Consider the following 13,634-nt stretch of genomic DNA (forward strand, 5'->3'; position numbering starts at 1 on the left):
TCATTTCAAAGTAACTTTTTTATTAGCAAAATTATTTTACAGTCTGTAGATTGTTTTATTCCTAATTGCACTATTTTAAAGGAAATTGAAGATGTGTCAGAAAGCTTACATTTGTTGTATTTTTAAAAATATGGTTTTTGGGGGTGGGGGCGTGCTGGGGCTGTGGCTCAGCGGAAGAGCTCTTGCCTAGCATGTGCGAGGCACTGGGTTTGATCCTCAGCACCACATAAAAATAAATAAAATAAAGGCATGTGTTCAACAACTAAAAATATATTTTTTAAAAATTATATGTTTTTTTTTAGTGGCAGATCTAAAATTTATAATCAAAGCCTAGTCTGCTAAAGGGATATTATTATGACTGTTAGAGATTGATATTAGTGTTTTCTGAAGATAATGTTTCAGAAAAAAAATTTTATATATTTAATATTTGAGCATTTAATTGCAGCTATCATATTTGGTAAATTATTATTTTTGTCTAAATAGCAAAAAGGTCAACAGAAATCCATATAGTTTATCTTTTTCTGACTATTAATATGTTATATGTGCTATAAATGTACACTCAAAAAATACAAATATATAAAAAAATTGAGCTGGGAATGTAGGTCATTGGTAGAATATTTGCCTGGTATGCATGATGCTCTAGGTTTGATCCCCAGCACTGAAAAAAAAATTCCAAATGGAGTCTGACTTTTAGTTATACTTTTCTAATAGCTACTCAGACATCACCTCATAATCTCCTATTCCCTTTTCAGAACCAAAGCCTATTATTGGTACTGCAGTCATCTTAGACATGCTTGAAACTTAGTGTTACCGTGGATTGTCTCCCTTATGCTATTACTGTACACCTAGTTACTTCCCCATTTCTATCAGTTTTAACTCTTTGAGTTTTTACTAAGTTCATGTCTTTCTCCTTATTCTTTATTCCATTTACTTAAATCAGGTTTTTATCGTCTCTTATTTGGACTGTATGTTTCCTGACTAGTCTTCTGGATTTTTGTCCTCTTTCTGCAAAGATCTTTATATATGACAACCAAATTAATCTTCCTAACTATAGCAATGATTATATCTAAAAACATTTGGTTGTTCTCTCTTTGGTTACCATAAGTAATCATAATTCCTTAATCTTTAAGCTTCTGAAAAATCGCTATATGATTTGATAACTAATATATCTTACTAGTTTTGTTTCATAATATTTCTTTTCACATTTTAATGAAATTGAAACCCTTATATTCTTGTACTCCAGTGCCTGTTTTTACCATTTTCTTCCACCTTAAATACTTTCCCATTATATCTGTGTTTACATTTAACTCATCTTTGGTGAGCCACCTGAACGACTGGAACAGCTGGCTCTGCCTAAGGAATCAGGAAAGCCTTTCTGGGGTAATATTTTTTGTCTGAATCTTGAAAGATTAGTAGAAATCACTAGGAGGAGATTGTTGGAGGCACTGGTATACACAAGAGGCATGGAAGAGGGAGTCAAATGGAAATGTGTGGAGGTTCTAGAAAGTGTGGTACATATAAGAGAGTGAGGCTAAATTTGTAATAGTAAGGAATTTGAACTTGATCCTATAAGCAGGAAAGAAGAGACATTGGTAGACTTTAAACAGTAGTTATGCAGTCAGATTTAGGTTTCGGAATTATATATATTTGGCAGCAATTTAGAGAGCATCTGGGAATAAATCTAATAGATATGTATAAGACCATTCATTCTCAGTCAAAATCAGACATGATTTTGTGTGTGTGTGTGTGTGCGTGCATGCGTGCGTGCATGTGTGTGTATACACCTTGAGAAGCTCACTATAATTTCTGTGAACAAGAATAGGACACATGCTAACATACTTTAGATTAAATCAGTTTGGAGAACTATTATTTGTCTTGACTTATAATATTGTATTAATCAGTAGACCCATGGAACAGAACAGAGAGCCCCATGACAAATCTATACATCTGTGAACTCCTGATTTGTGATCGTGATTCTTCAGAATGGGAAAGAATTGATTTTTTAAAGAAATGGTTCTGGGACACTGACTGTACATTTGAACAGGGGAAAACAAAACCACCCAAATCAAACAAAAGTGAAAATTTAGGTGAAGTAAAGTTCTATATGGACACCTGTAAAGATTTTAGACGGATATAAAGGAGAATAAATAGCTGTATGACCTTAAAGTAACAAAAGATTATTTTAATGCTGTCTCTTATTTACTCAAAATGCAAAAATGTTTTTTTTTGTATTTTTTAATAAAAATACTTTTAAGGAAAGGAGGTTATCATTAGTAATCTGAGTATCAGTTTTGCACTGAGATGACAGAATGAGCACATAGTTTACAAAACAAAATAAAGCAAAAACCAGGATATAAACTGTTCACATTCACAAACCAGATTTATTTATTTGTCTATTTATTTTGGTACCAGGATTGAACCCCGGGATATTTAACCTCTGTGTCATATCCCAGCCTTTTTATTTTGAGACAGGGTTTTACTCAGTTGCTGAGGACCTCCCTGAGTTCATGAGGCTGGCCTCAAACTTGAAGTTCTCCTGCCTCAGTCCTGCCAGTTGTGGGGATTATAGGTGTGCACCACCATGCCCAGCCACAAAACAAATTTCTTAAGGCACTAACCAAGAAAAGAAAATATCAAATAATATTCATTTCATTAAAAACAAGAATATTTGTTCACAAAGATGACAAGGAGATGAAAAGACAGTTACAGAATGGAAAAATTTATTTTTACCACGTAAAACCAACAAAGAACTTGGGTCTAGAATATGTAAAGAGTTTACACAATACATTAAGAAGACATTGCAGTAGAAAAATGGAAGGAAGAAAGGGGGCTTCACCAAAGGTGAAATTTATATAGCCAATACATATATATGGAAAGGTATGTTATTTCATTAATAACCAAGAAAGTGTAAATTAAAACCATATTGAGATAGCAACATGTTGATCAAATTTAAAAAAATATCTAATAATACCAAGTGCCAAGCGTTGGTGCAGATATGAAGTAACAGGACCTCTTAGTAGAAATATAAATTGGAAAGCTTGGAAAAATAGTTTGTTATAAAAACTGAGTGGTGTGGCTGGGATATAGTTCAGGTGGTAGAGTGCTTGCCTCACGTGCACAAGGCCCTGGGTTCAATCCCCAGCACCACACACACAAAAGAAAAAAACAAACACACACACAAAAAATCCCTGAATGCTCCAGTAATTTCTGTGTGAGATATTTACTCCAGAGACTCTTGTATCCATGCTTAAAAATGTTCATAACAGTATTGTTTGTAGTAATCCAAACTAGAAACAGCATAAACGTTCATCAGCAGTAAAATAAATAGATGAACTGTGGTAGGTTTATAACATTGAATACCTATAGCTTGAAGCTACTTGTAGCAAAGTGGATAAATTAAAAACATAACATTGAATAAAAGAAGCAGGGCACAAAAGAATAAATACAGCATGATTGCTTTTATGTAAAGTTCAAAGTGGACTGAACTATTGTAAGCTGTAAGTTTGAATAAAACTGTTAAAATGAGATAAAAGCAATATTTCTTAATATATTTTATATAATGTAATTTTAATTATGTATATGGAACTAAATTATGAATTAAATACTACAAGTCAGTGCTTGGCTTCCATCGAATCCCTTTAAAATTAACACATTTAGTTGATCCAAACTATCTGGTATGTGTGATCTTATCAGGGGAAATTGTGTGGACATTTTATGTTATAATAGTTATTAATATGATGTTTAGAAAATAGAATTGAGTAAGAATTGATTACTGATTAGGTTTCACTGAAAGTGAAAAAAATGAACAAAGATTATTCAAGTTTCTATTTGAACAACTGGATGAATACTGTTATTTATTGACATAGGGGATAATTAAATGGTGTTTTGGATGTACCAAGTTTATTGAATCCAGTTGAAGAAGTTTTATAAGACAGGAAAGGCTAGGAGACAGGCAAGTATAAAAGATATAAATTTTACTTGATATCATATTGAGTAAATTATTCGACTTAATAATAATATGTACAAGAAGGAAACATGTAGAATAAAACCCATAATTTAAGGAATTTGGAAACATTCTATGAGGGTTTTTAAGGGGTAGGTTTCTACATTTTTTTAAATTATAACTACTGCCTGCTATTGCCATGCCTACTTTTTTCTAAATTGAGCTGAAGAAGTAATTTGGCAAACAGAATTTGAGTTGAAATTCTTAATCTGACTTTCTTAATCTGAAAATTTAGATTATGAGCTATTCAAATAATTTAAATGTAGCGAATCTTAAAACTTTTTTGGCTTTTGACTAGCTTTTATATGTCTTTATAGATCATTATATATTCATTGTTTAAAATCTTTTGAAAAAACCTTTTTTATGGAAATTTTCAAATATACACAAAAGTTAATTGTATAATGAACTCTTCACTCTACTTCAGCAGTTATCAACACTGGGCTTATTCTATCTCTTCTGTCAACTTCCACTTCACTTAGATTATTTTAAAGTAAATTCCAAGTGTATCTGTACATAGTTCAGAATACCATATTTATTATAAATTTTTGTTGAATCTGAAATGGTCAATCATAAATACTCTTTACAGTTTTCCTTTTTTCTTGACTATTTGCTATTTGAAATTACTTAATGAAATATTCATTTAAGCTGTTGTAAAGTGTATTATGCCTTCATAAAATTTAATACTTTACTTTTAATTACAGGGAAAATTATAAAGTCTGTTCCTGGAAAACTGATGAAAGAGGTGAATAACTGATTTCTATGTATTTATAATATGATAGACATAAACACATGTAAACATTAATGAATTTTAATGGTTTATTTGATACTAAAAGTCATAATCTTTTCAATTTTCTGACAATGATCTGTCAACACAGAAAGGTCAGCATTTGGAACCTTTCATCTTGAATTTCATTAATTCGTGTGAATCTCCAAAACCTAAACCAAGTAGACCCGAACTGACCATTCTCAGCCCTACTTCAGAAAACAACAAGAAGGTATTGTATGTTGTGTTAAAGAACTGTTTAGTCGTGTCGCCAAGTCCATAATTGATGCGGGAGGGGACTATACAGGAGTATGGCTACACAGAAGGATGATCATGGGGTTGTTACTTTACTAGCCTTAGTTCTTTTATCAATTTTGAAAATTTTCAGCTATTATCTCCATAGATATTGCCTTTTCCATAAGAGTCCCTCTCTATTTCCTTTTGGAACACTGATTTAATTCTCATTCTATTTTCCATGTCTTTTAATCTCTTTCTCTCATATTTTCTGTCTCCCTTGTTTCCATGACTTTCTGGTTTATCTATATTTTCTGATCAGTCTCCAACTATGTGTGTTCAGTGATGTCTGATACACTGTTTAAAACTATCCAAACTTAAAAAAAATTGTTGTTATTATGCTTTTATGCTTTTTTTTTAATAATGAAAAAAATTTCCCCCAATTCTACTATCTTTCTTTTTTCTTTTTTTTTGGAATTGAACATAGGAGCGCTCTACCACTGATCTATATCCCAGCCATTATATTTTTTTATTTCTTTTGGTGCCAGGGATTAACCCAGGGGCACTCAACTGATGAGCCACATCCCCAGCTCTATTTTGTATTTTATTTAGAGACAGGGTCTCATTGAGTTGCTTAGCACCTCACTGTTGTTGAGGCTGGCTTTGAATTTACAGTCCTCCTTTCTCAGCCTCCCAAGCCTCTGGGAATACAGACATGTGCCACCATGCCTGGTCCATTTTATTTTTTATTTTGAGATAGGCTGTCACTAAGGTGGGCCTCAAACTTGAGATCCTCCTGCCTCAGCCTCCTGAGTAGCTGGAATTATAGAGGTATACCATCTCACTTGGATTCTACTATCTTTTTAAATAATGGTTTACTCTTATCTGCAGATAATTTCAAGCAAAACAGGAATTGGATCTAATCTCTTGTATTTTAAAACTCTGCTTAGTTTTAAAGGTTCTTGAGTAATAAGTGCATACATAGCACAGGACCACAGGGTGGGGAAGACCAGAGAAGGTAAACCTCTCTAATGACCTGGAAAATATAGTGGCTAAAGACTTTTGGCCCATGTTAAGTTCATTTGTGGATTTTGCTTTGTCTGTGTCAATGTACATTTTGCTTTCTTTAGTTGTTCCTTTGTACCTGTCTTTATGGAACATAAAAACTGTACTAAACATCATTATAAAGTAAGTTTTCAGACCTACTGTATTATTACTATTTTCTAATGAAGATGTTCAAGAGGAGAAATTTAGTTATAAGCCTTAATATTTTCCTCCCCTTTCTTTAAGCATTGTAAGTGGCTCTCAGAGTAAGTCTGATTTCCTTAGTAGTAGCTCTGTCTCCAAGAGACAGACACAAGTGCAGTTCATCTTAGTAGTATTTGTCTTCTGTCTCACAATTATTATGAATATACACTGATGTTGAAACCTTAAATTGCTCAAAAAGATAAAATTGAGTCTTACGAAATCATTTTTTTTTTTTAGGTGACCTTCACTATATATGCAAAGTGGTGGAATATTAAAGATTAATGGTTAGGATTACAGAGATCTAATGGTTAGGATTACAGAGGACTACTCAGGGGAGATGCAAGGAAATAGGATTTATACTGGAGTGTGAATTTTAGTGCACTCAGGATATATCTGTATAACATTTTTTTGAAAGTTTTGTCAAACTTGAAATTTACTTTGCCTGGTGGCTTGTAAATGGACCCAAACTTTAGGTAAAGGAATTTGGTACTGTGTAACAAATCATCTTCTGGTATTTATAGTCTTTGACCTCATGGCTCAAATGCTACTGATATATCAAAAGAAAATTATTTTAATACAAGAGCCTTTAGCGTATGAAGATGTTTATTAAAGTATTATTTATAGAAATTGGAAAATACATGAAAGTCTAACATTGCAGAAATGATTAATTATTTTGAGGAATTCAGGGAATATTTTGTAGCAGATAAATTAATAATGTGCACAAAATAAAGCACCATAAAGGCACTTGAGGGGCTGTGGCTGTGGCTCAGCGGTAGAGCGCTTGCCTCTCACGCGCAAGACCCTGGGTTCGATCCTCAGCACCATATAAAAATATATAAGTGAAAAAAATATTATGTCCAACTACAACTAAAAGATTTTTTAAAAAAAGACATTTGATATGGTACTAAATGAAAAAAAAATAGGAAATACAGGTTTTGAACCCCATTGATTACAACTGTATACATATAGGCTAGAAAGAACTATGTAAAAGTTGTGGCATTAACTGAAGTGGTTTTTTTCCTCTTTTCCAGACTTACTATTCTATTACTTTGTAATGTGTATATATATATATAAATGTGTGTGAGTGTGTATTGTGTGTGTGTGTGTGTGTGTGTGTATGACTGGCTGTACATATGTTTACATATATTACTGTTTTCTAATTAAAAATTTTAAAAGTAGAAGAGTAAGGGGACTGAATCAGCAGGGTGAGCCTTTTCATATTTCTTGAGTTGGGGAAATATGTCTTAAGCTTAAGCCTCTGGGTTAAGAATATCTGACACAAAAGCCAATAAATCTCTATTCTCATAAAACTTTTCTTGGAAGCTTTTTGAAAATTCCATCTTCAGATAAAACTAAATATACTTTCCTCTATAGGCTTCTATACTATATTTCTCTTATATTCCCTGTTTTATGCTTCATTTATTTCTTAATTTGTTTCTATTAAATGTTAAATTTTAGATCTATCTTTGAATTCCCAGTTCTTTGCAAGCTATCTAGTATGTGGAAAGTACATAATAAGTGTTTATTGAATAAATGTATGAATGATTAAATGCTTTTGTTAAAATTAGTTACCTCAGGTATATTGGATTATTATTATTGATAATGGACTTTTTGCATATTTTGGGAGTAAGTAGGGCTGAGACTTGGTTTTATTTCATCATTTTTACTATTAGTATTTCTCCATATGTTGCTTTTTTTTTCACTGATTAGAAATTTCTTGGCAATGGATATTATTGTCTAAATAAACTTTGCTTAAAGCTAAATTTTCATTTCTACCCATTAATAAAAAATGATTTATAATCTTTAAATCATACTATTATTAAAATTAACTATCAGTAATATATTTACTCATCTTTTTCCCCATACTTTTTATTGGTGCATTATAGTTGTACATTATAATGAGATTTGTTGTTCCATACTCATACATGCACATAATACTCATATAACAATACAATTTAGCCAGTATCACTCCCCAACATGTTTCTCCTCTCTCCCCATACACATCTTTATTAGTTACTTGATTCCTTTTGATATATAAAGACAAAGGAGTTTTTTCGTTTTTATAGCTAGTGAATTATCTTTTGTGTCTCAAGTGCATGTAGAGTTTTATGTAATATTTTGGGAGGAATTTGTTTTTTGTTTTTATATTGGGCATAAATCTATCTGATATTATTTTGATTGGAAAAGGTTTAAATACCTTTGTTCTATGTTACTTTAGCCTTAGTGATTATCATCAATAAATGTAATAAACTGAATCTCTCTTTATTATTTCAACTTTTTCTTTAGCTTTTCAATGATCTGTTTAAGAATAATGCAAACCGTGCCGAGAATACAGAAAGAAAGCAAAATCAGAATTATTTTATGGAGGTGATGACTGTAGAAGGAGTGTATGATTACCTGATGTATGTAGGTAAGATCTAAGTGGTTTATGTTAAAACCATTTTCATTCATCTGTCTTGTTTTTTCTTGTGATGTAAATTAATGCTTTTGAATAATGACCCCCGTTTTAACTTATATTTTTATTGGAAATACTTTTATACAAATTCAGTTTAATTAATCTTGGCCATATTAAAGCTACCAGTGTTTACAAATAAAATAGTGATCACTGTTATTTGTATTTTCCATATTTAACAAAGTTCAGAATATTCATTTCTCTTGAACAACAAGATATTTGAATTGATTTTTCTCAGGACGGGTTGTTTTCCAAGTTCCTGACTGGCTTCATCATCTCTTAATGGGAACTCGAATCCTCTTTAAAAACACTCTGGAAGTGTATACTGATTACTATCTTCAGTGTAAACTAGAACAACTATTTCAAGAACACCGTTTAGTTTCACTCATAACACTTTTCAGAGGTTTGTATTTTATCATGTCTTTATTTTATGTTTGTTTACTTGATGATTTTATTTGGATCTGAAAGAGTAAGAAGTCTTGTTTTTCTTTGATTTGTTGGCATTTCTATGAGGAAATGCTTTGTGTATAAATTGGTAAAAATTTCAGAAATATTTGTTTCTACTCTTTTTAGATGCTATATTCTGTGAAAACACTGAACCTCGCTCTCTCCAAGATAAGCAAAAAGGAGCAAAACAGACTTTTGAAGAAATGATGAATTACATTCCAGGTGTAATATTTAAGTAACTTAATTTCACACAGATTAGTACTCCTTTGAGGTCACCATGTATGGTAATTATTGAAGCTAACTTTTACTGTGAGTTTTTCTTTTAGAAATAGAAGGATCAATTAAAATTAACTCACTAAATGCAATCTGTTTTTCTTGTGATACTACTAAGAACTTTAAGACAAGGCTATTCCTACTCCTACAATATAGGCAGATTTTTTCATCAATAACTTATTGAACCGATCAAAGTGGTACATCGTGTGACTATTGGAGTCCAGCTGTACACTAATACAATGAGAAAAGCTGTAATAGTGTACATGATTAAAGGATCAGAATTCATTCATTCATTCCAAATTTACTGAGCACCTTCCATGTTCCAGGCACAATGCAGAGTACAAAAGATATAAAAAATGTACTTGAAGCTGGGTGGTGTGGTGTACACCTATAATCCCAGCAACTTGGGAGGTTGAGGTAGGAGGATCTTGTTCAAATCTAGCCTCAGCAACTTAGCAAGACCTCAAGCAATTTAGTGAGACCGTCTCAAAATAAAACATAATAAGGGTTGGGGATATGGCTCAGTGGTTAAGTGCCCTTGGGTTCAATCCCTGGTACAAAAAAAAAAAAAAAAAAAAAAAAGAAGTACTTGAATAGCTCAGTCTAGTAGGAAGATATTTAGGTAAAACACAAGGTAGGCACATTGAAGTTACAGAGGTATCACTAAGCAGGAAGATGGTCACCTCTCTTGTAAAGTTGATAGATTTGGACCACTAAATAAATGAAGGAGAAAAGGGAGGAAGGGAGGCATGGAAGAAGTAAAGAAATATTTCAAGCAGTAATGACTGTGAATTTCCCAAAATTAATGTGTAATACCAAACCTTAGAATAAAGAAGTTCAGGAAAATACTACGTAGGATAAATACCAAAAACAAACAAACAAAATCAACACATTGGTTCATCATTTCTAAACTATAAAAAATCACAGGATGAAAAAAGTCCTGACTCTCACATAGGGCCAAATGATAGTTTAGGGGTGGAAGACCTTCTGGGAATCGGACAAAAGGTGTGGAAAAAGCCTGTCCTAACAAACTCACATACCATGCTATATCCAGTTTCAGAGTGGGTCCCAGACACACCCTTGGCAGCCCCACCAGGACCTGAGGGAACACACACACACACACACACAAAGTCCTGAGTGAAGCCACAGAGATAAAGACACCTTACCTATAGAGAAGCAAATTTGAGTTTTCCTCAGAAACCACACAAACAAGGAGGGAGTAGTGTGAAATATTTAAAATGTTAAGAAATGTCAAGAGCTTTGTAATATTTTGAACAACCAATTAAAAAAAAAAGAAAAGAAAACACACACCCCCCCCCAAAATAAAATGTTAAGAAAAAAAATCAACCTATATGATGATTACACTACTAATAAAAAATTATATATAATTATAATGCACCAATAAAAAATAAAAAAGGAAATTATTCTAAAAAAAGGCTCAGGAGTAACTAAATTAATTTCAGATAGAGCAAATTTATCATTGATAAGAAAGATATTACATAATGATAAAGGGGTTAGTTTTCATACATAACATGTATGTACCTAACAACAGAGCATCAAACTGTAAAGCAAAAACTGACAGAATTATAGGAAGATACAGATGAATCCATTACTACAGTTAGTGACTTAAATACTCCTCCATCAAAAGTATGCATACGCAGCCAGCAGAAAATCAGGATGGTGATGTTGAGTTCAACTAGTTGATGGGGATGGGGATATCCATCAACTGGATAGTATCTTTTGACTGCTTCATTTAAGAATAGTAGCCAGGCATGGGGCACATGCCTGTAATCCCAGCGATTTGGGAGGCTGAGACAGGAAGATCACAAGTTGAAAGCCAGCCTCAGCAACTTGTGAGCCCCCAAGCAACTTAGTGAAATCCTGTATCAAAAAAATAAAAAGGGTTGGCATGTAGCTTAGTGGTTAAGCACTCCTGGGTTCAATCCCCAGTACCAAAAAAAGAAAAAAGAAAAAATGAATTGTAGAATACATATTCTTCTCAAGTGTACTTTGAATAATCATTAAGATAGATTACATTCTGAGGCATAAAACATACCTTAACAAAGAGAAAAGAATGGAAATTTTATGATGTCTGTCCATAGGCCACAATGGAATTAAATATAAATTAGTAACAGAAAGATAGCTGGAAAGTCCCAAAGTACCTAGAGATTAAGCCACACATGAGGTAAAGAAGAAATTTCTAGAAAACATAATAAATACTTTATACCAAATGAAAAAAACACAGAGTATCAAAATTTTGTCAGATGATGCAAAAGTGCTGCATGTATATATTAGAAAAGAAGAAAGATCTAACTTTAATCATCCAAGTTTCTACCTTAGGATGCCAGAAGAGCACATTAAATCTAAGATAAGCAGAAGAAAAGAAATAATAAAAATTAGAGCACAAATCAAGAACATTGAAAGCAGGAAATCAGTAGAGAAAATTAATGAAACCAAAAACTGGTTCTTTGAAAAAAATCAATAAAATTGATAAGCCTCTAGGCAGACTAAGAAAAAAAGAAAAGATATTAATTAGAAATGAAAGAAAGGACATCACTACAGATCCCATGGACATGAAAGGATAATAAAGGAATACTCTGAACAGCTCTGTACCCACAAATTTGATAATCCAGTGGAATGGAACAATACATTGAAAGACACCATATGCCAAAGAGCATAAGAAAAAACAGGTAATCTAAATAAGTCTATATCTATTACAGAAATTTTCAGTAATCAATGAAATTTAAAACTGAAAGTACAGATCCACATGGGTTCACTCATGCATTCTATGAGAGAATTAAAGAAGAAATTGTATAAATTTTCTATAATGTTTAGTGAAAGAAACAGGAAAATTTTTTCAGCTCATTCTATGAAGTAAACATATTACAGACCAATATCACTAATGAATATAGATGCAAAAATTCAATAAAATATTAGCAAATCAAATTCAAGAGTGTATTAAAATAACTACACCATGATGAAGTGAGATTTATCCCAAATATTTAAGACTTTCAACATTTGAAAATTGTTAATGTACTGGATATGGTGGTGCATGTGTGTAATCCCAATGACTCAGGATGCTGGTGCAGAAGGATTGCAAGTTTGAGGTCAGCCTCAGCAAATTAGCAAGGTCCCAAGCAACTAATTGAGACCCTGTCTCAAAATTAAAAATTAAAAGGACTTGGGGATGTAGCTTAGTGGTAAAGTGCTTCTGGGTTCAATCCCTAGTACAAAAAAAAAAAGTCATTAATATAAATTATATAATTAATGGGCTAAAGAAGAACTACTTGCTGCTATCAGTAGATGCAGACAAAGTATTTGACAAAATCCAGCCCCATACATGATTAAAAACTCTCAGTAAACTAGGAATAGGGTGAACTTCCTTAACTTGATAAAGAATAGCTACCAAAAAAAAAAAAAAAAACCTACATTAACATCATATATAATAGTACAAAACATCAAAGATTTCTTGCTAAGACCAGGAATAAAGCAAAGATGTCCCCTCTTACCCCTGCTTTCCAACATCATTCTGGAAATCTTTGCTAATATAATAAGAAAAGGAAGTTTGTGAAAGAAGAAATAAACTGCCAGTGTTCCCAGATGACATCATTTGTGAAGAAAATCTGAAAGAGTTGACAAAAAGACTTAATGGAGCTAATGATTAATCACAGCAGGGTTGATATTTAGGTATATATCTAATATATACATACAAGATCTATATCAGGAAAACTATAAAACTCTGATGAAACCAAGAATTTAAATACAATGGAGAGATTTTTCATGTTAGGGTAGGAAGACTCAATATTGTGAACACATTAGTTCTTCTCCACTTGACCTTTAGATTAATTCTAGTAAAAACCCAGCAAGATGTATTATTTTTAAAGTTTATATGAAGATCAAAAGACCCAGAATGGCCAATTACTTTGACAGAGAAGAACAGAGGGTCGATATTACTTTACTTTAAGACATTCTATAAAGCTGTAGTAATAAAGGTAGTGTTGTATTCTTGAAAGAATAGACAAATAGATCAATGAAACCAAATAGAGAGCCTAGAAATAAACCCACATAAAAATAATGTGAACTGATATTTGACAAAGGAGAAGAATACAATGGAGAAAAGATGGTTTTTACAACAAATAATGCTAGAACAACTGGGCATCCACATGCAAAATAAAACAACTAAAAAGAAAAACACAGACCAAATGTCCCTCACA

General features: G+C 32.3%; 1 protein-coding gene across 4 annotated transcripts in view; it reads left to right on the forward strand.

Annotated features, from left to right (window-relative positions):
• Window positions 1–13,634, forward strand: part of Snx14 (sorting nexin 14) — a 96,560-nt gene that overhangs the window by 76,845 nt on the left and 6,081 nt on the right. For all 4 annotated transcript variants that reach the window (XM_076858447.2, XM_076858449.2, XM_076858448.2 and 1 more), the window contains 5 exons: window positions 4,705–4,745; window positions 4,879–4,998; window positions 8,535–8,658; window positions 8,939–9,103; window positions 9,274–9,369. In XM_076858447.2, coding sequence (XP_076714562.1) covers window positions 4,705–4,745; window positions 4,879–4,998; window positions 8,535–8,658; window positions 8,939–9,103; window positions 9,274–9,369 — 546 coding nt within the window. The remainder of the gene's footprint in view (window positions 1–4,704; window positions 4,746–4,878; window positions 4,999–8,534; window positions 8,659–8,938; window positions 9,104–9,273; window positions 9,370–13,634) is intronic.

Source organism: Callospermophilus lateralis, chromosome 6, assembly GCF_048772815.1.
Source record: "Callospermophilus lateralis isolate mCalLat2 chromosome 6, mCalLat2.hap1, whole genome shotgun sequence".
Lineage (NCBI taxonomy): Eukaryota > Metazoa > Chordata > Mammalia > Rodentia > Sciuridae > Callospermophilus > Callospermophilus lateralis.